General features: G+C 49.6%; 1 protein-coding gene across 3 annotated transcripts in view; it reads right to left on the reverse strand.

The window, feature by feature from the left end:
- SHMT1 (serine hydroxymethyltransferase 1) overlaps positions 1-23,715 on the reverse strand; it is a 32,229-nt gene that overhangs the window by 3,552 nt on the left and 4,962 nt on the right. For all 3 annotated transcript variants that reach the window (XM_023585462.2, XM_004481412.5, XM_023585461.3), the window contains exons 2-9: positions 20,058-20,172; positions 18,866-19,011; positions 8,878-8,993; positions 8,475-8,635; positions 4,882-4,963; positions 4,157-4,369; positions 2,233-2,349; positions 762-884 (exon numbers count right to left, since the gene is read on the reverse strand). In XM_023585462.2, coding sequence (XP_023441230.1) covers positions 762-884; positions 2,233-2,349; positions 4,157-4,369; positions 4,882-4,963; positions 8,475-8,635; positions 8,878-8,993; positions 18,866-19,011; positions 20,058-20,153 — 1,054 coding nt within the window. In that variant the 5' untranslated portion in view covers positions 20,154-20,172. The remainder of the gene's footprint in view (positions 1-761; positions 885-2,232; positions 2,350-4,156; positions 4,370-4,881; positions 4,964-8,474; positions 8,636-8,877; positions 8,994-18,865; positions 19,012-20,057; positions 20,173-23,715) is intronic.

Here is a 23,715-nt window from a genome sequence, read left to right on the forward strand (position 1 = left end):
AACTTCCCCAGCGTATCGGGGGTACAGCCACGTTTGAGACACAGTGACCTGAGTGGCCCTGAAGCCACATTTGAGGTGAAGGAAGAAGGAAAAAGAGAGGAAGTGACGCACAGAAGGGGGACCCCCGGGACCCTTGGGAAGCCGGCGTTTGCCCAGGGACAAGCACGATGTGTCCCCCAGGCCTCTGCCAGCACTGCTGCTCGTGGAAGGCCAGGAGCCCACCCTCTGGCTGGGAAAGGAGCAGCGCGGGCTCTGGGCTGACAGGCTAGCCCGGACCCCTCCTTTTAGACCGCCCCCTGTGGCCTTGCCCGTGTGGAGGAGAAAAGCTGCCCTTCCTCAGCCCGGGCCATGCTGAGAGCTGCTGAGGAAGTGTGACCGCATGGTGACTGCGCGGAGCGCCACCCGCAGAGCGCCACCCGCGGCGCCGAGCAGCGAGGGAGGGCCTGGCCCCGGAGCCCGCCCTGCTCGTGGCAAGGCCGCCCCGCGCTTCCTGAGTTAGAGCAGACGTGGGCATGGCGAGCACACGCCCCACGGCCGTGGAAGGCCCTCCCGGGGACAGACCAGTGCTGGGCCCCGAGGCAAGGGCTCGCTCCCCACCCCCTGGCTGGAGTGGGAAGTCTCTGAATGCCGGGTGCCTCGATTTTCAAGCGACCGCGCCACCCCCCTCGCAGGGCCGCTCTGGGGACTGTGGCCTCCAGGCTGGGTGGCCACCGGCTGCGTTGGCAGCCACCACCTGGAAGGCACCCGCAGGGAGCCGGCACCTGTCACAATCTTGTAGCCCAGCTCCGTCAGGGCGGCGGAGAGCGCCTGGCAGTTGGCCACCACCTGGCGCTGGTAGGCTCTGAACTCCGGCGTCATGGCTTGCTTCAGGGCCACCGCAACACCTGGGCAGGAGGAGACCGAGTCAGGAGGTCGGGGCAGGCCAAGGGCCACAAGACCTCGCTTGGCCCACCGGCGCTTTCTTGCTTCTTGGGGTCACCAGGGGGTGGGGTGGCATTTGCTTTCTCCAAATCATTGTTTTAACCTCGCAGCGACCTGGCTAAACTTCCAGACCTTTATTGAAGCAGGCTCTTCTCTCGAAGGCCACTTTCCTCCGCTAATGAGACTACCACAGCGCCTTCCAACCTGAGGCGTGAAAACCATTCTTTGCAATGCCTTTATGACACCTTTTGGGATTTTGCAGGCCAGGCTCCAGATGAGGTATGGCCCCAGCCTACGCTGCCCATTCCAGCCCCAGTGGGCACCTTGTGTTCAAGTCCAGCTGCTGGAAGAGACACAGCAGAACGGGGGCACGAGGGCCGGGCGAGCCCGGGAGCCTCCAGCCAGCGTTGGCGGAAGCCAGCAGGAAAGGGCCCGTAGGCCGGAGCCCCAAAAGCCCGTCCCCTCTGTGCTAAGGACCTGAGCTTGTAGGTCAAAGGAGGGCACGACAATGTCCCTGTGTGCGCGAACTCCTCTGGCCGCCCTACGGCCTGAAATCCCACCATGGACCACTGTCTCCAGGTTCCTCCTAAGACGCTGGTGCAAAAGTCACCCACCAGCCCCGAGCACCTCGGGGGGCTGAGCCTCATCCCTCTGAGGGGGTCACAGCATCTTCTAAGCACGTGCACGGGCAGAAAAGGAATCTGTCCGCGACCCTTCCCGCTGCCGGGTGGTTACAGCAGGCCCTGGACTGCGGGAGGGGCTCCCAGCACCCACACCCACCCGGGACCTCACCTCCACGGCAGGTAAGTGCCTGAGGGCAGGAGAACCGTCCCAGCCCCTGTCCCCGGCAGGGCCTGGACTGCGGGAGGGGCTCCCAGCACCCACACCCACCCGGGACCTCACCTCCACGGCAGGTAAGTGCCTATCCCCGGCAAGGCCTGGATGCTGACCTCCGGCTCCCCCTAAGGCCCTCCTCGAACCGCCACATTCCTCCCCTGGGGCTTCTTAGGGGGCTCACAGGCGCTCGCACCTTGGGGTGGCCGGTGCGCGGAGGGGACCTCACGCCCCTCTGGTGTCCACCCCACACCAATCACAGCTCTTTCCCTTTTCTTCCTGTTGGCGCCCCCCAGGCAGAGACATCTGCGTGTCTCCCCCAGCCTGGAAGTCCTGCCATGCGCCTGGAGGGCTGGCGAGAAGGGATTTGAGGGCCCCGGAGGGAGCAGCCAGGAGAGCCGCAGTGGCCGGGCCGGCGCGGCTGCGGAGGCCCCCACCGTGCCCCGCGGGGCTCTGCGCCAGCCGGGCGAGCGTTACCGGCGATGGCGTGGTTGTGAGGGCCCCCCTGCAGTCCCGGGAACACGGCGGCGTTGATGAGCGGCTCCAGGTTGTACAGACTCTCCTTGCCCGTCTTGAGATCCACGCTGCGCACTCCTGGATGAAGGAAAACACCGCGTTAAACCGACAGCCCGTCCCCACGGAGGAAAACACCGCGTTAAACCGACAGCCCGTAGCCATGGAGGAAAACACCGCGTTAAACCGACAGCCCATCCCCACGGAGGAAAACACCGCGTTAAACAGACAGGCCGTCCCCATGGAGGAAAACACCGTGTTAAACCGACGGCCCGTCCCCGCGGAGGAAAACACCGCGTTAAACCGACAGCCCGTCCCCACGGAGGAAAACACCGCGTTAAACCGACAGCCCGTAGCCACGGAGGAAAACACCGCGTTAAACCGACAGCCCGTCCCCACGGAGGAAAACACCGCGTTAAACAGACAGGCCGTCCCCATGGAGGAAAACACCGTGTTAAACAGACAGCCCGTCCCCATGGAGGAAAACACCGCGTTAAACCGACAGGCCGTCCCCACGGAGGAAAACACCGCGTTAAACCGACAGCCCGTCCCCACGGAGGAAAACACTGCGTTAAACCGACAGGCCGTCCCTGCATCCTTTTCTTGACCTGGACTCAGACCCAGACTGGCCCGAGCACCCACGAAAGCAGAGGCCTCTCGCCCCTGTGGCCAGGAGAGAGTGGCCGAGTGGATGGAGCCCCTCCTTTCCAGAGGGCAGCTGGCCGCTCCACCTTGGCAGTAAGGCCAGAATGCTCCGTGTGACACGCTTCCTCCAACAGCATCTCTGCGTGACAACACACGACTACATGGATGCTCTCAGAGAGGAGGGACAAAGATGGCCCTCTACCGAGATGACGACCAAGAGCATGTCTTGGCACAGCTCCCCGAAAGGAGTGTCCAGGACACTCTAGCTACACTGGGGAGAAGGTTCCTTTCTGAGAAAACAGGTAATAGTAACAACTGTCAACACCGCTGGAGAGCTTCGCGTGAACTAAAAAGCCCTTGAAGCACTTTACGTAAAGTTCCTTCACTTATTCCTCACTGAACGAGGCAGGGAGTGTTTAGCGAGCCCCAGTCCGGAGGTGAGCGGAGGCACCCAGGGCACCCAGCGCCGGGGGGCGGAGCCAGGCTCCCAGTCCCCGCTCGGTCAACGCACGTCAGCACGTCATGGGGGCTAAAGAACATCTCCTGGATGCAGGGGACGAGCTCCCTGCCAGAAGTATCAACGCAACACACAGGTCACCAGAGGATGGACACGGAGACGCGCGGTGGCCGAGGGCGGGGCGAGGAAACCACACTGGGAGGGAGAAACCCGGTCGCGGAGGGCCGGTCCTGGGTCCAGGTTGTCCCCCGGGGCTCGGCACAGGCTGAGTGATGGCTTGGCTGCTCTGGGCCGTCCCAGGCAGGGGCCTCCTCGGGAGAGCCTTAGGGGTGGCTCCAGGCGTTCCCTTGGCAGAAGGGGATCCGCCTCTCAGACCCCAAGCTGGCGCCATGGTTTCACATCGCTGCTTTACGGTTTGATCCCGGCCAGCACCCCTCCCAGAGCCCAGCATCGTGTGGGACCACTGTGAGTACACCCGATGCTGCAACGTGGGGGCCTCCGCTGGAGCTGCCCTGCCCCCCTGCCCCCTTCCTCCCGGTCGGCCCACACCTGGCTCTTTTCGTAACACCTAGACAGAGAAGTAAGCACCCAGCGCCACGCGAAGAGCACCGGCTGCCGACAGCCTCCTTCCCAGACACACAAGGAGCGAGAGCAGAGCTTCCTTCCAGATCCTTCCTGCCAAGCCTGGCAGCGGCCGGGACAGAGGACTCCCCAGCTCCCAAAGCCTACCCGAGCCCCCAGGGAGAGGCGCGGGCAGCCGGCATGGCCCCCGCCAAGGACGCCCACCTTTCCGGTAGAAGATCATGCCAGCCCGACAGCCGCGCAGGGTCTTGTGGGTTGTGGTGGACACCACGTCACAGTGTTCGAAAGGGGAGGGGACCACGCCGGCCACCACCAGCCCGCTGATGTGGGCCATGTCCGCCATGAGGTAGGCCCCATTGTCATCCGCGATCTTCCGCAAGCGCGCGTAGTCCAGGTTTCGGGAGTAGCAGCTGGTTCCTGGGGTGGGAAAAGCGACACTGTCAGGCCAGCTGAGATTCAGCTTCCGAGGGTACACACGGGGAGGGGGTCCCCAGAGATCTTGGAGGAGGAAAGTGGAGGGCGCCCTTGGAAAACATCCTCTCTGTGCTGAGGCAACTGCTAGGATCTGCCACTTCCATTCACGGTGTCTGGGGCGTCCCCAGCTACTACTGCTGTCCCCGGACAGCCAGGAAGGAACATTTCCAAAGGCTTCTCTGCGGACAGCCTCAGACCTTGCTCTACCTAGAACAAATGCTGGTCACCACTGACGTCTGTCCTTCCAGCTGGAATTCCACACCTGGAGTCCAAAGAACTACACGGAGTTCAGCAATCAGCCGAAAGGAGGGAAAATCAACTTAGAGCCAAGAAGCTCAGGTCTCCAAAGCATAAACCTGCACTACGCTGCGACAGGCGGGAACACTGAACGCTTAATTTCCTGCAGGGCATGGGATCTGCTGGTGAGTTCGGCTGCTCTCGGCCCAGCCAATCACCTGCAATAATCAGCTTCGGGTGGAAAAGACGCGCGTTCTCCTCCAGCTGGTCGTAGTTGATGTAGCCGGTGTCGGGGTTTACCTGTGGAACAGAGCGGACAGCAGCGGGCTCAGCCGCCCCGGCCACACGCCGTGCCTGCCTTCCTCCAGGGACGTCAGGCAGCTGGCAGGGAGCGGAGGGCTTCCTCCCCCTGCCCGCAGCAGTGCGTTCCATTCCCCCGCGAAAACAGGCAGCGGGCCCAGGCCGGGAGAGGAGGGCGAGGTGGGGGGCACTGCTGCCCCCCCGGGTGTGGACAAGGGAGCCTCACTCAGACACGCAGTGCCCCGAGGAGCCCTCGGGGAGGTGACCCCTGCCCCTGGGGCTCTGCCATGTGACCGGAAGGGACCAAAACACAACTTCAGGATGAAACACACAACACACATGCAGGGTCCCACGCACGTGCTGAAAGACTGTTAACTTCAGGAGTAGGACAAAAAACGTGCCGGCGCTACTTCTGTTTTCCCAGTCATTACAGTAAGGTGAAAAAAATAAAAGGCATAAAGATTGGGAAAGAAGAAAGAAAGAACTATTGTTATTACTGACAGACAACATGACTATTTAACTAAAAATGCCAAAAGGGTCTAGAGACAAACTATTAAAATTAATAAGTGAATTTAGCAGTATCAGTGGATACAAGGTTGATAAACAAAAATCAAAGGTATAGATATCAGCCACAAAAATAGATGAGGTTTTAATAATAATACCACTACATTCATGTCAAAACCCATAAAATATCTAAGAAGGGATGTAACTAATGAAAGAAGTACAAGACCTCTACACAAAACATATATTTTCAGCCAAGTGGTGCTGGGTCAACTGGATATCCCCTACTTCACACCATACACAAAAACCAGTTCCACGTGGATGCAGATCTCAATGTGAAATATAAGACTTTTCTTTTTTGGTAAACACATTTCTTTGTAAGTGGAGTTTATTAAAGTTACATGAAAATGTGAGCCCAGGGGAAGTAAAATTAATCAAAGGGGATTACTGTGGGAGAACTTTAGGGGGTGGGATGTTGGAAGATGGCTGGTGGGGGGAATCGGCACATTCTGAGGGGAAGCTGCTGCTGCCATGTCCAGGGGCCCTCTCCCCCACCTCTGCCCTCTCACCTGCTTGGTCCCACCAGAAACCAAAGGTCAGCCCAGGTTTTAGCAGTCACCCTTTAGAAAGGCACTTACAGTTGAATTCCATGACAGAAGCTTGAGTGCCGAGTTATGGGGAACTGAGCCATCATATAAAAAGTTAGGTTGAAAGAAGATTTGTGGTTTTGTTTTGTTTCAAGGGTGTGGTTCTTTCCCAGTCACCTGATGAAAGACCAACATTTGACCACAGTAAAAAAAAATAAATAAAATCAGACATTCTAAAAATATTTTTTAAAAAAGTCTAATTACCACCCAAAAATATGTTGCTCTCTCCCTTTCACACTTTGCTTCTTAACTTTCTTTTTTAAACACTTATTTATTTTCCCCCCTTCCCCTCCTCCTGTCCTGCTGTTTTTGCTGTCTGTGTTGTCTTCTCATTTTCTCTCCTCTAGGATTCACCAGGATTCGATCCTGGAGACCCCTGATGTGGAGAAAGGTTCCATGTCAATTGTACCACCTCAGTTCCTGGTCTCTGCTGTGCTTCACCTTGACTCTCCCCTTCGTCTCTCTTTTGATGCATCCTCATCTTGCTGTGTGACTCATTTGTGCAGGCACTGGCTCACCACGCAGGCACTCACACGGGCACTGGCTCGCTGTGCAAGCACGCTTTCTCTTCTCTTTCACCGGGAGGCCCCAGGGATCGAACCCAAGTCCTCCCATATGGTAGGGGGATGTTCTATCGCTTGAGCTATATCTGCTTCCCATTAACTTTTTAAAAAAGTTTTTAATTTCCTTTTTTAAATCCTCAAAAATTGACAATAAAAGAGCTCCTCCAAAAAGAAAAAATAAAGAAATAAATAAAGAAAAAAAAGAGCCCCTGGAAGGATTTCTAAGCATTTCTAACACATCGCTGAGGGCACCCCTCCCCCCACCCCTGCAGCCTCACTGGACAACCAGGGGAGCGGGACGGAGATGGGTGGGAGCAAGCAGAACATACAAGGCTATTGTTGCCCTTTGAATCCAGAGAGAAATGCCAGGCCCTGGATGGTAGCCCTGAGAGGGGAAGAGAGTGGGGTCCTGGAGAGAGGCCAGTGGGCAGCAGAGGCTGGGCAGGGAGGCAGCCTGGGGTGGCCCCTGTCCCCCACAACAGCCCAGCAGGTGCAGGGGGCGGGGTGAGGTGGCAGCAGGTGGGAGCTGGTCAGGCTGTCTCTTCAGGCCCCACAGGTGCACAACTGGTGCCCGCCCACCTGGCCGACCCCCCATCCTGCAAGGCTGGTCCCACAGGGTCCACAGCTGCCGCTGGGTGAGCCGCGCCTCCTGCACCCCGAGGGCCAGTTCCACGGCTGAGGAAGGTGCGGGCGGGCTCCCCAACTCCGCCCACCTGCTCGACCTGCACAGCACCCCCCGAGGCGCATTTCGTCCCGGAGGGGTGGCCTTCCTAGCGCTGCAAAGTGGCTCTTGAGCAACTGAGGGTGCTGCCCTAAGAGGATGAGAGCTGCCCAGACCCCAGGCTCCCGAAAACCAGCTGCCAATGCCTCTTGGCACGATTCTTTCAAAGGCTCTGTGGACACCGGCGTGCGTATTCCAAGTCCAAAGACAAAGTATTTCATTATCACCGTCCCACGTTTCAAAATCCCCCTTTGAGATGTGCTGTGGCCAGTGAGGGGCTCTGCGACTGGGAGCTGCCAGCCCCTCCGTGAAAAGAAACGAAATGCCAGTTACACAGGAAAAGGGTAGACGCGGCGACCGAGACAAAGGCTGAAGACGCCTGAAGCAACGGGCCACAAGCGACAAATACCACACGCGCATGGTTTCCTTATAGGGATAAATTGTTGTACCCGGTATTTAGCCAAGCACGAGGACACCCTGCTACCTTCTCCCTCATGGCGGGAGATATGGAAGAAACCAGAAAGGGACAGTGGATGACGAACACAAAGCCAAGAATCCAGACTGGACAACAAAAAAAGGCAAGTACCTCCATGGTGCCCAGGATTCTACGATCGACTACGGCCTGGCAGCCCTCTCCACCTCAGATGTGGGCCCGGGCCCTGCACACTGGCCCCACCGCCAGGCAGGCCGCGGACACGGTGGTGGCGTCCACCAGGGGCAGGTGCGAGCAGTGGAGGCAGGGAGGTGGGGGCAACCACCGCAGCCACCGGGTGGACGTGGTGTGGGAGGAGGTGGCGGGCTGGGGAGCTTGGCTCTGGCCCCCTGCCACCCGGGCAATACCTCAGCTGGGGGGGGTCCATGGCTGCCCTGGTAATTCTGGAGCAGCCAGCACCCCACGGCAGGGGATCCCTCCTCCACACTGCCTCCCCATCCCAGCTGCCCCCTATTCCAGGAAAACGAAAGAGGTAAAACATGGGAACCCCCGTGTCGCCATGGCAACAAGCCTACTTATTCCTGGAGGCGCAGCCAAGCCCTGGCGAAAACAGTCCGAGGCACTATGGAGACCCGCTCACGCTTACCTTATAGGGCATCGACTCAAAGAAGAGCGACGTGGCGGAGATTCTTTTCTTGTCGGTCATGAAGCCATGGGTCAGGTGGCCCCCGTCGGGCAGGTCCAGCCCCATGATGCGCCCGTGGGGCTCCACCAGGGCCGTGTACACCGCAAAGTTGGCGGGGGAGCCTGAAACGGTGGGGCCGAGAGGACACCCGTGAGGCGCCAGGTGGCACCCCAGGTGCCAGGGCCCTGCCGGGGGCAACAGAGAAGGACGCCCGCACCCCTGGGGCCTCAGCCAGGGTTTGCTTGGGTTTCCGGCCCGTCTGATTCTGGGCTTTCCATCCCGTGCTCCAGGTGAACGTCCGGCCTGGTGGGGACTGCCGGGTCTGCCCTGGCGGGGGCTGGCACCGCCTGGGCATGGCAATGACCTGAGTACGGCTGGACGTTGACGCCCCAGCGCTGAGGGTCCAGATCGTAGGCCTGCAGCGCTCGCTTCTGGCAGAGGAGCTCCAGCTCATCAATGAACTCGGTCCCGCCGTAATACCTGTGGAGGGAAGGCAGGGGACTTAGGCCCCTCCGGTCCCTGGACCTTGGCGCCAGCACAGAAGGGGATGGGGAGAAGCAATGAAAAGGACTTGTCAGGCGGTGGACTTGGCCCAGTGGTTGGGGCGTCCGCCTACCACATGGGAGGTCCACGGTTCAAACCCCAGGCCTCCTTGACCCATATGCAGCTGGCCCATGCGCAGTGCTGATGTGCGCAAGGAGTGCCCTGCCATGCAGGAGTGTCCCCCGCGTAGGGGAGCCCCACACGCAAGGAGTGCGCCCCCTAAGGAGAGCCGCCCAGCGCGAAAGCAAGTGCAGCCTGCCCAGGAATGGCGCCGCCCACACGGAGAGCTGACACAGCAAGATGACGCAACAGAAAGAAACACAGATTCCCGTGCCGCTGACAACAGAAGCGGACAAAGAAGACGCAGCAAATAGACACGGAGAACAGACAACCGGGGAGGAGGTGGCGGGCTGGGGAGCTTGGCTCTGGCCCCCTGCCACCTGGGCAATACCTCAGCTGGGGGGGGTCCGTGGCTGCCCTGGTAATTCTGGAGCAGCCAGCACCCCACAGCAGGGGATCCCTCCTCCACACTGCCTCCCCATCCCAGCTGCCCCCTATTCCAGGAAAACGAAAGAGGTAAAACGTGGGAACCCCCGTGTTGCCCCGTCGGGCAGGTCCAGCCCCATGATGCGCCCGTGGGGCTCCACCAGGGCCGTGTACACCGCAAAGTTGGTGGGGAGAAATAAATAAATAAATCTTAAAAAAGAAAAGAAAAGGACTTGTCCACGTGGCTCCTCGTCTCTGAGTAGTGGGCATCTCCACTGACCTGTGCACTTTCAGTGGGTGAACTGTATGGTATGCAAACTGCATCACAAAAGAAGAGCTGTTCTAAAAATACAAAACCCCGAAACTCTAGAACTTTGTGTTTTAGATTTTTATCAGGAAGTCAATGCTAGAGCAATATTGTATCCAAATATTAATTTTGATCACTGATGTTTCTAAAGTAAATTCACATTGAAAAAATATAATAATAAAAAACCATAGGACTGCACAACACAGTGAACCCTAATGTAAACCACAGACTATAATGAACAGAACTTTTTATTAAAATATTCTTTTTTTAAAGATTGATTTATTCATCCCCCTCCCCCCACCCTCCCGTTGTCTGCTCTGTGTCCATTCGTTGTGTGTTCTTCTGTGTCTGCTTGTCTACTCTTTAGGTGGCTCCAGGAACCAATCCTGGGACCTTCCAAAGAGAGAGGTGCTCAATCTCTTATACCACCTCAGCTCCCTGGTCTGCTGCATCTCTTATTGTCTCTCCTCTGTGTCTCTTGTTGCATCATCTTGCTGTGCAAGCTCTCTGCTCAAGCCAGCTTGCCATGTGGACCAGCACTCCTGAGCAAGCCAGCTCTCTGCTTGGGCCAGCTCACCGCTTGGGCCAGCTCACCGCTTGGGCCAGCTCACCGCTTGGGCCAGCTCACCTTCACCAGGAGGCCCCAGGAATCCAACACTTCCCATATGGTAGACAGGAGCCCAATCGCTTGAGTCACATCCACTTGCCTAAAATGTTCTTTCATCATTTGTAACAAATGTACCATGCTAACACAAAGTGTTAATAGGGTGTTATGGGAACTCTATTTTATGCATGATTTTTCTGTAAACCTACAACTTTTCTAATTCTAAAAAAAGGACAATCACCTTTCAAAAGAGTTCTTTAAAATGAAAATATGATAGAATCCTCTATACTTCTAATTAGTTTGGTGGGTTTTTTGGCTAGGTTCTTTTATTTATTTTAGGATTCTGCATCTAAATTCATGAAACACTTGTCTGTAACTACTTTCTTGTAATGTTTTGCTTGAGTTTTGGTATCAAGGTTGTACCAGCCTCATAAAATGAATTAGAGAGTTCCATCTTCGTTTTCTCTGGCAAAGTTTATCAAAGCTTGGTCTTATTTCTTTGTTGAACATCTGGAATAACTACAGTGAAGCCACCAACCTGTTCCTGGAGTATCCTCTCTGGGCAGGTTTCTTAATAGCACACAGGTATTTATTGATAGGTTTATCTCAGGTAAATGATGTTCAGATTACCTCTGGTATGAACTTGTTTCGAGAATTTAGACTGAAACCATGTATGTTCACTAAGGCCCATCATACCAGTAGTTCCTAAATTTCTATTAGTGTTTTTTTTGTTGGTTTGTTTGTTTTAGGAGGTACCAGATATTGAACCCAGGACCTTGTACATGGGAAGCAGGTGCTCAACCACTGAATTACATCCACCCCCACCCCCCATTAGTGTTTTGGTTTTTTTGGGGGGGATTTTCTTTATTCCTTTTTCCTCTTTTTTTTCAAATTTCTCTCCCCTTACTGCCTCCCCGCCATTGTCTGCTTTCTGTGTCCATTCACTGCGTGTTCTTCTGTGTCCACTTGCATTCTTGTCAGCGGCACCAGGAATCTGTGTCTCTTTTTGTTGTGTCATCTTGCTGTGTCAGCTCTCCATGTGTGTGGCGCCACTCCTGGGCAGGCTGTGCTTTTTTTGCACAGGGCAGCTCTCTTTGAGGGGCACACTCCTTGCATGTGGGGGTCCCCTATGCAGGGGACACCCCTGCATGGCACGGCACTCCTTGCGCGCATCAGCACTGCACGTGGGCCAGCTTACCGCATGGGTCAGGAGGTCCTGGACCTCCCATATGGTAGGTGGATACTTTATCATTTGAGTCAAATCTGCTTCCTCCCCCATTAGTTTTTATCGAGAGTTTTGTTTCAGCTAAGTGATTAAAAATCACAGAACTAGGGAGGGGAGTGGGTGTAGCTCAGTGGTTGAGCACCAGCTTTCCAAGTACAAGGGGCTGGGTTCAATCCCCGATACCTCCTAAACGAACAGACTGAGCCTTTGAAAACAGGGTGGGGGGATTCATGCGATGACTTGGGAGGTCCTTTCCAAGCTGACATTCTTTGCTTCTGTGACACAGAGGGGCATGGCCCCCATGGGCGGGGGGAGACGGCCTCTACCTAGGGACAGAATTGAAACTGTCAGGGCTCATCATACAGAGGAATCAACACATCAAGGTGACACAGGGCCAAGGGAGCTGATCGAGCCATCTAGAGAGGCAACACTGAACCACAGGAAGAAAGTGCTCCACGGACAGGCCTAGACAGACTGAGCCTGCTGCTGCCAGCTGCGTGACCCGGCGCTGCCTCCTTGACCTGTTTCTTCCTTATCTTTCCAAGGGGGATGAGAAGCTGACTTCACAGTGAGGCTGCAGAATAAACAGGGCACGTGTGTGGCCATGCTCACCCCGTGTCTAGGACACAGTGCTTCATTTCATCAAATTTCAGAGACCCATGCTGACAAGAGAACCATTATTTTATTCATCACTAAGAAAACAATCAGCATTGTCAAGTAAATTATGACTCGCCATCAGATGTACGTTTCAGGAGTGGTAAAAGATGAAAAATGAGTGCTTAGGATTGATGAAATTCAGCAGGTACTCAATAAATGTTATCACACACAGTTGCCCAGCTGCTATACCTCTGCCGTGAAATTTAGTTCTGGGCAAGGGATTAAGAAGTCTGATTTTGGCCTGGGAGACAGACCATGTTCTTACAATGAACTTAACCTGTAAAAAAAAAAAGTGTATCCTCCTCATTTGAGAACTCACAGGGGGAGAAATGCAGTAAATATACTGACATTTTTAACACCTCCTGGGGCCAGAAATCTCCTGCTTCACCTCTGTACAGATGAGTCGTGGCCATATTCTTTGAAGGGGTGAAAAGCCCAGAAGCCATCAAAGTCTTTTCTTTGAGACTAACTGGGAAGGCTGGAACCTCTGAAACAGCTTGGGATTTTATATGAGAACATCTGGATTCAAGTCCCAGTTCTGCTACTGGTGAGGGGTCTATGCGGTCCCTGGGCTGTGTGACTTTGAGAAGTCACTTAATTTTAACGAGTCTCAGCTTCCCCCACCTTTAAAATGTGGGAAATAGCACTACTTGTTTTACAGTGTTGCTGTGAGGATCAAAAGAGATATTCATTGTGAAAGTAACTGGTGAGCTCAAGGCACAATGCAAGTCAGCTAGTCAAAGAAGACTCACATTACTAAAATTAGAAATGAAAGTGGGAACATTACTACCAATTTTACAGAAATAAAAAATAATTATAAGAGAATACCTTGAGCAACTATATGCCAACAAAATGGATAACCAATATAAAATGGACAAATTTCTAAAAGTCCACAAACTACCAAAACTGAATCAAGAATAACTGACAATCTGAATAGATTTAAAACAAGTAAGGAGATGGAATTAGTAATCAAAAACCTCTCAACAGGGGAGTGGATGTGGCTCAAGCAGTTGAGCACCTGCTTTCCAAATGGGAGGCCCAGGTTCAGTTTCTAGAGCCTCTAAAAACAAAAAAAAAACAAGAAGCAAACAAACAAAAAAACCAACTCAGGGGGGCCGATGTGGCTCAGTGGTTGAGTGCCTTCTTCCCACATAAGGTCCCAGGTTCAATCCTGGCTCTGGTACCTAAAAACAACAACAAAAAAACAACTCAATGCCTCCCAACAAAGAAGCCCAGATGGCTTCACTGGCGTGAATTCTACCAAATGTTTAAAGAATAAACAGCACCAATCCTTCTCAAATTGTTCTGAAAAACAGGAGAAGGAATACTCATTCTATGAGGTCAGCATTGTCCTGATACCAAAGTCAGAAAAGGACACTTCAAGAAAAGAAAACACGGGCCAATACCCTGTATGAATATAGATGCAAAAGTTTCAACAAAACACTAGCAAACTGAACCCAACAGTACATTAAAAGGATCATATGGGATTTATCCCTGGAATGCAAGGATGGTTCAACGGAAGAAAATCAATGTAACATACGACATTACTACAACAAAAAAACAAACATGATCACCTCAGTTGATGCAGATAAAGCCTTTGACAAAATCCAACAATTCTTGATAAAACTACTCAAAACTAGAAACAGAAGGAAACTTCCTTAACATGATAAAGGGCACTAAAGAAAAACCTACTGCTGAGTTCATACTCAATGATGAAAGACAGCTCTTTCCCTAAGATCAGGAACAAGACAAGAATGCCAGTCCACTCACACCACCTCTCTCTGACATATGCACCGGAAGTTCTATGTGAGCACTTAGGCAAGAAAAATAAATAAAAGGCATCCAACCTGGAAAGGAAGAAGCAAAATTATCTGTTTACAGATGACATGATCTTATATATAAAAACCCTAGGGGAAACGGACTTTGGCCCAGTGGTTAGGGCGTCCGTCTACCATATGGGAGGTCCGCGGTTCAGGCCCCGGGCCTCCTTGACCCGTGTGGAGCTGGCCCATGCGCAGTGCTGATGCGCGCAAGGAGTGCCGTGCCACGTAAGGGTGATGCGCCCGTGAGGAAAGCCGCCCAGCGTGAAAAGAAGGGGCGGCCTGCCGAGGAATGGCACCGCCCACACTTCCCGTGCCGCTGATGACAACAGAAGCGGACAAAGAAACAACAGAAGCGGACAAAGAAACAACAGAAGCGGACAAAGAAACAAGACGCAGCAAATAGACACCAAGAACAGACAACCAGGGAGGGGGGGGAAATTAAATAAATAAATAAATCTTTAAAAAAAAAAAAAAAAAACCCTAAAGACATGGGGACCTCATATTTTTTTAATGTAATATTTTAAAAAATGAATTAAAAATAAATAAAATAAAAATGACCAAAGTGTATAAATGTGCCCTGCTAAAGATTTTCTTCAATAAATATCAACCATCATTTCAAAACAAAACAAAACAAAAAAACCCTAAAGAATACAGAAAAACCCCATTAGATCTAAAAAACAAACTCAGCAAAGTTGTAAGACACAAGATCAACGTGCAAAAATCAGTTGTGTTTCTATACATTAGCAATGAACAATCCAAAAAGGAAATTAAGTAAACAATTCTATCTACAACAGCACCAAAGAAAAATTAAAAACTTAGTAAAGGGAGGGGTGTAGCTTAAGTGCTGAACACCTGTTTCCCACATATGAGGTCCCAGGTTCAATTCCCAGTACCTCCTTAAAAAAACAAAACAAACAAAAAAAACTTAGTAATAAATTTAACCAAGAAGGCACAAGACTTGGACACTGACAATTACAAAACATTGCTATAAGAAATTAAAGAAGAACTAGATGAATGGAAAGACATCTTGTGTTCATAGATGACAAAACAATATTGTTAAGATGAAAATATTACCCAAAGCAACCTACAGATTCAGTGCATTGTGTTCTTCCACAAATAGAGAAACCCACCCTAAAATTCCTGTGGAATTTCAAAGGACCCGGATAGCCAAAACAATCCTGATAATGACTTTTTAAAAAAATTTATCTATATTTATTTATTTCTCCCTGCCCCATCTTGTTGTTTGCGCTTGCTGTCTGCTCGTCTTCTTTTTTTTCAGGAGGCTCTGGGAACTGAACCCAGGGCCTCCCATGTGGGAGGGAGGTGCCCAATCACTTGAGCCATTTCTGCTCCCTGATTGTTGTGTCTTCCATTGTGTTTCCTCGCTGTTGTCTCTTGGTTGCATCACCTCACTGCGTCATCTTGTTGTGTCAGCTTTCCACATCAGCTCACTGTCTTACTCCTCTTCTCCAGCAGGCACCGGGAACTGAATCCGAGACCTCCCATGTGGTAGGTGGGAGCCTAGCTGCTTGAGCCCCATCACTACCCATGATTATTTTTTTTAAAGATTTTATTTATTTATCCCACCCCACCCCAGTTGTGTACGCTCACTGTCTGCTCTCTGTGTGGTCATATTTTTTTAGAAGGCATTAGGAGCTGAACCCGGGGCCTCCCTTGTGGTAGGCAGGCACCCAACGGCTTAAGCCCCTGCCACTTCCCTTGATAATGATATACTACAAGGCTACCGTAATGAAAACAGCGTGGTACTGACACAAGGACAGACATGGACCAACAGAATAAAACGCAGAATCCAGAAATACGCCCACACATTATGGCCAACTGATTTCAACAAGGGTGCCAAGTCTTCTCAAAGGGGCAAGAAGAGTCTATTCAACAAATAGTGTTGGGAAAACTGGATTGCCTTATGCAAAAAATAAAACTGGTCTCATCCCTCACAGCATATACAAAAATTAACTAGAAGTGGCTCAAAGACCTAAATATAAGAGCTAAAACCATAAAACTCTTTGAAGAAAATGCAGGGGGAAATCTTCATGACCTTGGATTTGCAATGGATTCTTAGTTATGATAACAAAACACAAGCCACAAAAGAAAAAAAAAAAATTGAACTTTATCAAAATTAAAAATGTTTGTGCATCAAAGAACATTATGAGGAAAATGAAAAGAAAACCCATGGGATGGGAGAAAATATTTGGGAACCATATATTTGATAAAGGTTTAATATGCAGAATATATAAAGAACTCCTACAATTCAACAACAAAATGACAAACCAAACAAACAAACAAAATGGGCAAAGGAGAATAGACATTTCTCCAAAAAAGATACAGAAATGGTCAATAAGCACATGAGAAGATTAAAACATTACTGTTCATCAGAGAAATGCAAATCAAAACCACTATTAGGGGAAGCAGATTTGGCTCAATGGATAAAAACGTCCACCTACCACATGGGAGGTCCAGGGTTCAAACGCAGGGCCTCCTGACCCATGTGATAAGCTGGCCCATGGGCAGTGCTGATGCACAAAAGGAATGCCGGGCCACACAAGGGTGTCCTTGCATAGGGGAGTCCCATGTGCAAGGAGTGCACCCCAAAAGGAGAGCCGCCCAGCGCGAAAGAAAGTGCAGCCTGCCCAGGAATGGTGCCACACACACGGAGAGCTGATGCAGCAAGATGACGCAACAAAGAGACACAGATTCCCAGTGCTGCTGACAAGAATGCAAGAGGACATAGAACACACAGCAAATGGACACAGAGAACAGACAACTGGGGTGGGGCAGAGAAGGGGAAAGAAATAAATTAAAACAAAACTACAATTAGGTATCACTTATACCCACTAGGAATGGCTATTACAAAAATAATAATAATAGCAACAAATGTTGGGGAAACAGAACCCCTGTACATTGTTGGTGGGAATGTAAAATGGCTCAGCCACTATGGAACAGTTTGGCAGTTCCTCAACAAGTTAAACATAAAACTACCTTATGACCTGGTGTGACAGTTAAAATCTCACGATCTTTGAAATAATCCATGCCTGTAGGTATGGGACCCCTTTGATCACATTAGGGAACCCTTGATTAGATTGCTGCAGGGCCTTTGACTGCACTGAGTCAGTGAGGCTCGGTCTCCGCCCTCTTCTGGCTGAGAGAGAGGCCAGAGGCTGGAATCAGCACAGCAGCTTAAAGCGAGGAGAAGGGAGACAAGCCATGCACCTGATCACCCGCCCAAAGCTGGGCTTGGAAGAAAGTGAGCCTGGAAGGAAAGGCAGGGGCCTCGAGAGGGAAGGGCTGTCAGTTGGCCCTGCCCCAGGACAGGAATCCAGGATCACCAGGAGCCAAACTTTGGTGAGACAGCATCTCTGATGATGCCTTGATTTGGACATTTTCACACAGCCTCAGAACTGTAAGCTCCCTAATAAATCCCTATTATAAAAGCCAACGTTTCTGGTATTTTGCTCCCAGCAGCCTTAGCAAACTAAAACACCCAGCGATTCCATTCCTACACATATCTCCAAAAGAACTGAAAGCAGGGTTCAGCAATGTTCACCGCGCCATTATTCCTGATCAAAAGGTGGAAACAACCCAAGAGTCCATTGGAAGATGAATGGGCAGACAAAATGTGGTGTCTCCACTGCATGGAATAGTATTCAGCCATAAAAAAGGAAGGAAGTACTGCTCCATGCAACAGCACAGATGAACTTTGAGGATATCACGTTGAATGAAATAAACCAGACACAAAAGGACAAACATTGTATGATTCCACGTATATGAACTATCTGGAATAAGCAAACTCAAAGAGCCAGAAAATAGAGTAGAGGTTACCAGAGGCCAGGGAAAAGAGACATGGGGAGTTCTTAATGGCTACAGAGATTCAGTTTGGGAATATGAAAAATTTTAGAAATAGTAGCGATGGTTACACAACTTGAACCGTACACTTAAAAATGGTAAATTTTAAGTATGTACTTTTCATCATGTTAAAAAAAAGTTATTCACAGTAGGAGAAAGCCAATTCTTTCTACTTGATTCTCAGATCTTCCAGAGACGTTCTGGAAGGTCTCAGGGTAGATGGCAACTTGTACTCTGAGTATGGCCTTTCTTTTGTTTCCTATGGGACACAAATATACAAAATCGCAAAGGCCATACTCCATGTTCTGTAATTTACTTTCTTTGCTAAGGATGACTGTAAAAATTAAAAATGAACTTAACGAGTCATGGTTCTCAGGATCAAAAAGTTAACTGAAATCACAACAGAGGTAATGCAAAATTTATAGTACGGAAACTGCTTCTGGTACTATGGATTCATTTTCATTTCCTGGCCGTTTCTGCTATCAAGTCAATTTCCTGCTGAACAAGCTTCGGTGGCGCAATTCTGAGAATTCTTGGCTTTTTCTAGATAGAGACTGGAACAATAGCCCAGCTGCTCAATGCTCCGTGGAGACCGGCCTGTCATTCTAGAAAGCTCCCAAAGGCCCCAGAAAAGGTAAGTCTGAGTGTTTATACCTTGCTCCAAGAATATCAGTGGCATCCCGTGTTGGGAATAACACAAGAGTTTCGCCAGAAAGTGGGAGTGGAACAGAACTTCCCAAAGTAGAGGACCTTGCTATTTTCTCAAATTTCCCAATGTTTAGATTCGATACTGATTTGGGGTTCACGTGCCCATATAGAAGTAGGTCTTTGAATGCATACACATACCTCTGGCCTGGGTACCCCTCCGAGTATTTGTTATTTAAGCAAGAGCCCAGGGCCTCTAAAACAGCTCGGCTGGCAAAATTCTCTGAGGCAATCAGCTCCAGTCCCACCTTCTGCCGATTGCTCTCTTTTTTGATGATGTTGTAAACCTTATGAAAATGAAACAGACATTAAGTATTTGGGTGTTTTCGTTTATGATTTTGCTCTGATAAAAGCAATAAGCTCCTAAAAAAGAAGAGACATTATTACAGATTCATATTTTGCCCTGGGCGCTGACCATTGCCCAAATAAACAAATTAAGAAGGTGTCGTAACACTGAAGGAATAGCAGAAACCTTCCTCAGTCCTCAGAACATTTTACCAGCTGGGAAAGAACTGGTCGAAGGTGATAATTCTTTAATTCAAGGAAAACAAAATGATGAAGAGAAAATGAACTTTAAAACAAGTACGCCGGAGCGGGAGGAACTCAGTGGTGGAGCGCCTGCTCCGCTGCACGAGGTCCCAGGTTCCATCCCTGGTAGCCCCTTAAAAAATAAATAAATAAAAATTACAAGCATGCCCTCTAATTGCACCCCTTCCTGGTACTCCAACCCTCCCTGAACGTTATTCCCTGCTCCCCTTCCTTAAGATAGAAGATGCTTTAGGCAAATCCACAGACAAAAACTAAGCCAGTGGTTGTCAAGAGCGGGTGGTGAGAGGGGGTGGGGGTGGGGCAGGGCTCTAATAGGCAGGGTGTCTTCCCGGGGTGAGGAGAATGTTTTAAAACTGATAGTGGCTCAACTCAATGACTCTGCTCAAAACCATCAAATTTTACCTTGTAAATGGGCGATCTGCACGGTGTGTGAATTCTGACTTAATAAAGCTATTATACCAAGAAATAAAGGGCGCCTCGACGTGTCCAGACACACAATACAGTGTCCCCTGCCCTGTCAGGAGAGCGGCAGGTCTCAGGGACTGCCCTCCCCCTTTCCCATCCTTCCTCCATGGAGTCCAGCACATTGTGGAAACTCATGAATATTCCCATTTGTCCTTAAAGGACTTGGAGCCCCTTGGCCGACCACTAGGCACTTAGCACCTCTCTATCTCATACTGATTTCCAGGCTGCCCCGAAGAAAGCTGACGCATGAATCTAACTAGAGATTTCAACCAAGCCCCTAACTGATTTTTTTTTTTAATTACATGTCCAGACATCTCACCTCGATGTCATTGTCCTTCAGGGGCTGTGCAAGCATTTTATTGTGTGAGGACCAGACACTGTCATCCTTGGGTGCACCATTGACTGGAGTCTCCATTGCTCTGGGGTGAGGTTGCCTAAAAAAGAAAATGGGAAAAAAGAAAAGTGTCATTTTCAAATCTACATTGAGTCAAACCTCATCTCTACCTATTTGTTCCACCAAGTGGATGAAGGGAGGACAAGTTTTTTAGTATTTCCCTCAGTAACATGTTATAACCATGAACATGTTCTAATCACAAAACTACTCTGTGGAGCTCTGGGTTCCTTTTTGAACTGAGGATGTAAGCTTGCTACCTTCTTAGAACTGACCCCTTCTGTCTAAATCTCTGCCTTCCCCCCAAAACTCCCCCACACAGGGCCTTCCCAGGCTGAGTTGGCCCAGAGTGGGCACAGTGGCCTCTTCACAACAGCTCATTGGACCCTCCATCAAAATGTGATCTCGCTGATATGAATTATGAAATTCATAGAGCCAGGAATTAGGACACAGGTTACAGAGCCAGGGTGAGGGGAGGGAATGGGGAGTTAAGGCTTAATCGGTGCGGGGTTGCTCTTTGGGACGATGGAGAAGTTTTGGTAATGGATCATGGTGACCGTGGCACAACATTGTGAATGTAATTAACACCATGAATTATAAAATTGAAGGTGATTAAAAGGGGAAATTTTATGTTGTATATACGTAACAATAAAAGTTGAAAAAAATAACGGTACAACACAACTCAGTGAACCCCAATGTAAACTACAGACTATAGTTAATAGTATAATTATAATATTGTTTCACCAATTGGAACAAAGGTACCACACTAGTGCAAAGTGTTAATAACAGGGAAACCTGTGTGTGACGGGGGGGGGGGGGGTATATGGAAACTCTATTTCTGCATGATTTTTCTATAAATCTACCACTTCTCTAATTAAAAAAAAAAACAACTTGCCAACACTACATAGATAATTTTTCTTGGTTACATCTTATCTCCCTAACTAAATTTTAAACGTCGTGAGGCAAGGACTAAGTGTTATATACAAAAAAGAACTTCATTTTAGACGACCCATATGTTCCAAGACACGTCGCGTAAGTTGTAAATCATATATAACGCCCTTATTTAAAAAGTATTTCTTATATAAACATACCTATGGCACATTTCTTAAATAAATAAGGCAAATAGACAAATAGTAACAATAAGTAAACAAAATTAATCATAGCCTTACCCCCTGGCATGGGACATGACTCCCAGGGATGAGCCTCCCTGGTACCAAGGGATTAATACCAAGTGCCAGCCAACAATGCATTTAGAAAAAGATCTTGACCAAAAGGGGGAAACATTGAATACAAAGAGAGTCTTTATGGCTAAGAGATTTTAAAGTGAGTTGAGAGGTCATTCTAGAGGTTACACTTATGCACATCTCAGGCAGATCTCACTACCTGCCAAAGTACACAAAACCTCAAACTGGGTGTTCCCAAGGGCTCTAGAGCCATCTGTACACTATAGGCAAAGCACACAACACCAGGGGCCTTACTTTGGAAATATGATAACCTATTTCTTCAAGATAACAGAGTTAGACTCATAATTTCCTTACGCATGATTCCTCTATCCCTTTTATTTGAACCTATAATTAGCACTATACCCATTAAATATATGTTCTAGGTACTTAAATCTTCAGTCTGGTCATATGCCTGTTCAGACCTGAATCTCAGCAGAGCTGAAGCTAACACCTACTCCCCAGTCAAGAGCTTGGTGTTTGCAGAAATGAAGGTGGGGCTGGATTTAAATTGCTGCGGTTCAGAATTTATTGTCCTGAGCATGCAAGTTTGAACATTGAACAGAACCAGTTTATCTTAATTAAAAGTCAGCAGCTTTTCAGCATTCCCCTCCCACTAAGTTTGGCTGTTTTCATTTTGAAACTTATTCATCCAACAACTATTCACGGAGGACCTTCCACCTGCTGGAGAGCTGTGCTTGATGGTGGAAATATATATTGGTAAATAAAAGGCTGGATCCCTGCCTGCAGGGAAACAGCTACTGGAGGACAGAGATTTCCACTGAAAAAGCAGCAATTGTGAAGAGATGGCTCACTTTCCAGAGTACACACACAGTATAATTTGCCTGACAAATACACCTTTTAAAATAGCTTCATAGTCCCAAATCACAGCAGTCCTCCTCAATTTCCAGTAGAGCTGGGATTGTCAATAATCTTCAACCAGGAAACTCCTCAAAGTAGCCATGATTTGAACACAAGTATAGCATAATGAGAAATACAACCCCGCCTGCAAAATATAAGGCTTACACTTAAAGGCAACTGAACAATTCTGCCACAAGTTCAGGTCAGAGATGGTGAGAGAGAAAAGTAAAAACGCTTTGGGCTCTGTGCCTACTGCTTGGCCGCACTGACCTTTGTACCCAGCTGTGGCCGGGACCAGCCAAGAAGCTCTGTCTGCAAACACAAGGGCCTCAGTAAACAGAGTCCACACACAGAAAATTGGCCCTCTGGTCCCAGAATTCCCCGCAAAGGAAAAGCAGCAGTTTAAATACAAACTGCTAGAGGTTAAAAAGGATTTCAAGGGAAATGGATATGGCTCAAGCAGTTAGGCACCGCCTACCACACGGGAGGTTCCAGGTTTAGTTCCTGGTCTGGTGCCTCCTAAAGAAAACAAGGAAAACAGCAAGCTGACAAAACAGGCTGGCATGGCAAGGTGATACAACAAGATGACATAATGAAGAGACACAATGAAGAAATACAATGAGAGACACAACAAGCAGGGAGCAGAGGTGGCTCAAGCTATTGGACACCTCCCCCGCCACAAGGAAGGTCCTGGGTTCGGTTCCTAGCACCTCCTAAAAGAAGATGAGCAGACACAGAGCACACAATGAACAGACACAGAGAGCAGACAGCGAATGAGCACAAACAATGGGGGGTAGAATAAATAAAATAATTCCTTAAAAAATTAAGGATTTGAAGGAAGCAAGCAAGGCAGAGAAAATATTTCTTAACCACCAAATCACTGAACTCCATTTGGAAATATCACCCTTTCGTGCCAATCAAATGGACAAGCATTGGCTGAGAGCCATTTAATTCTACTGGGGTGTGGGGGGAGGAGGGGACAGGAAGCCAAAGTCTCTATTTATTTTAGTCCGTGGACTCAGTGATTGTGCTTCAGCACAACAACTTGCTGTCCGATGGCTGTTACTGCAAAACTCCTTCTTATCCAAGGCAGTCATTCTGAGACAGTTTATTCTTAATCCCTGAGTGAGAACTGTCCCTGTGATACGTCCAATCTGGGAGTGCCATCCCCGCCCTCTGACCCAATTACTATTTAGGATCAAGTAATCCTCCAAGTTAGAGCACGTTATCCATACCCTCATTAAATTCACACCTTTCCTGGGGTCCAAAATAAGCGTTTGCTATTTAAGATCTCCACTCCACTCTCACGAGCCTCTGATTAATTCATTCACTCATTCACTTACTCATTCGAAAAATAGGTATTAACTCCTACGTCCCCAGGCCAATACAGGGGTCAGCAAGATAGAGCCCCTGCTTTAACAAGAAGCAGACTATAAACAGGAAATACACGAGATGATTTGCAAGCCAGGATGATGGTTCTGAGAACAATAAAAGCTGGAGAGGTG

Source organism: Dasypus novemcinctus, chromosome 21 (assembly GCF_030445035.2).
Source record: "Dasypus novemcinctus isolate mDasNov1 chromosome 21, mDasNov1.1.hap2, whole genome shotgun sequence".
In the NCBI taxonomy this organism is placed as follows: domain Eukaryota; kingdom Metazoa; phylum Chordata; class Mammalia; order Cingulata; family Dasypodidae; genus Dasypus; species Dasypus novemcinctus.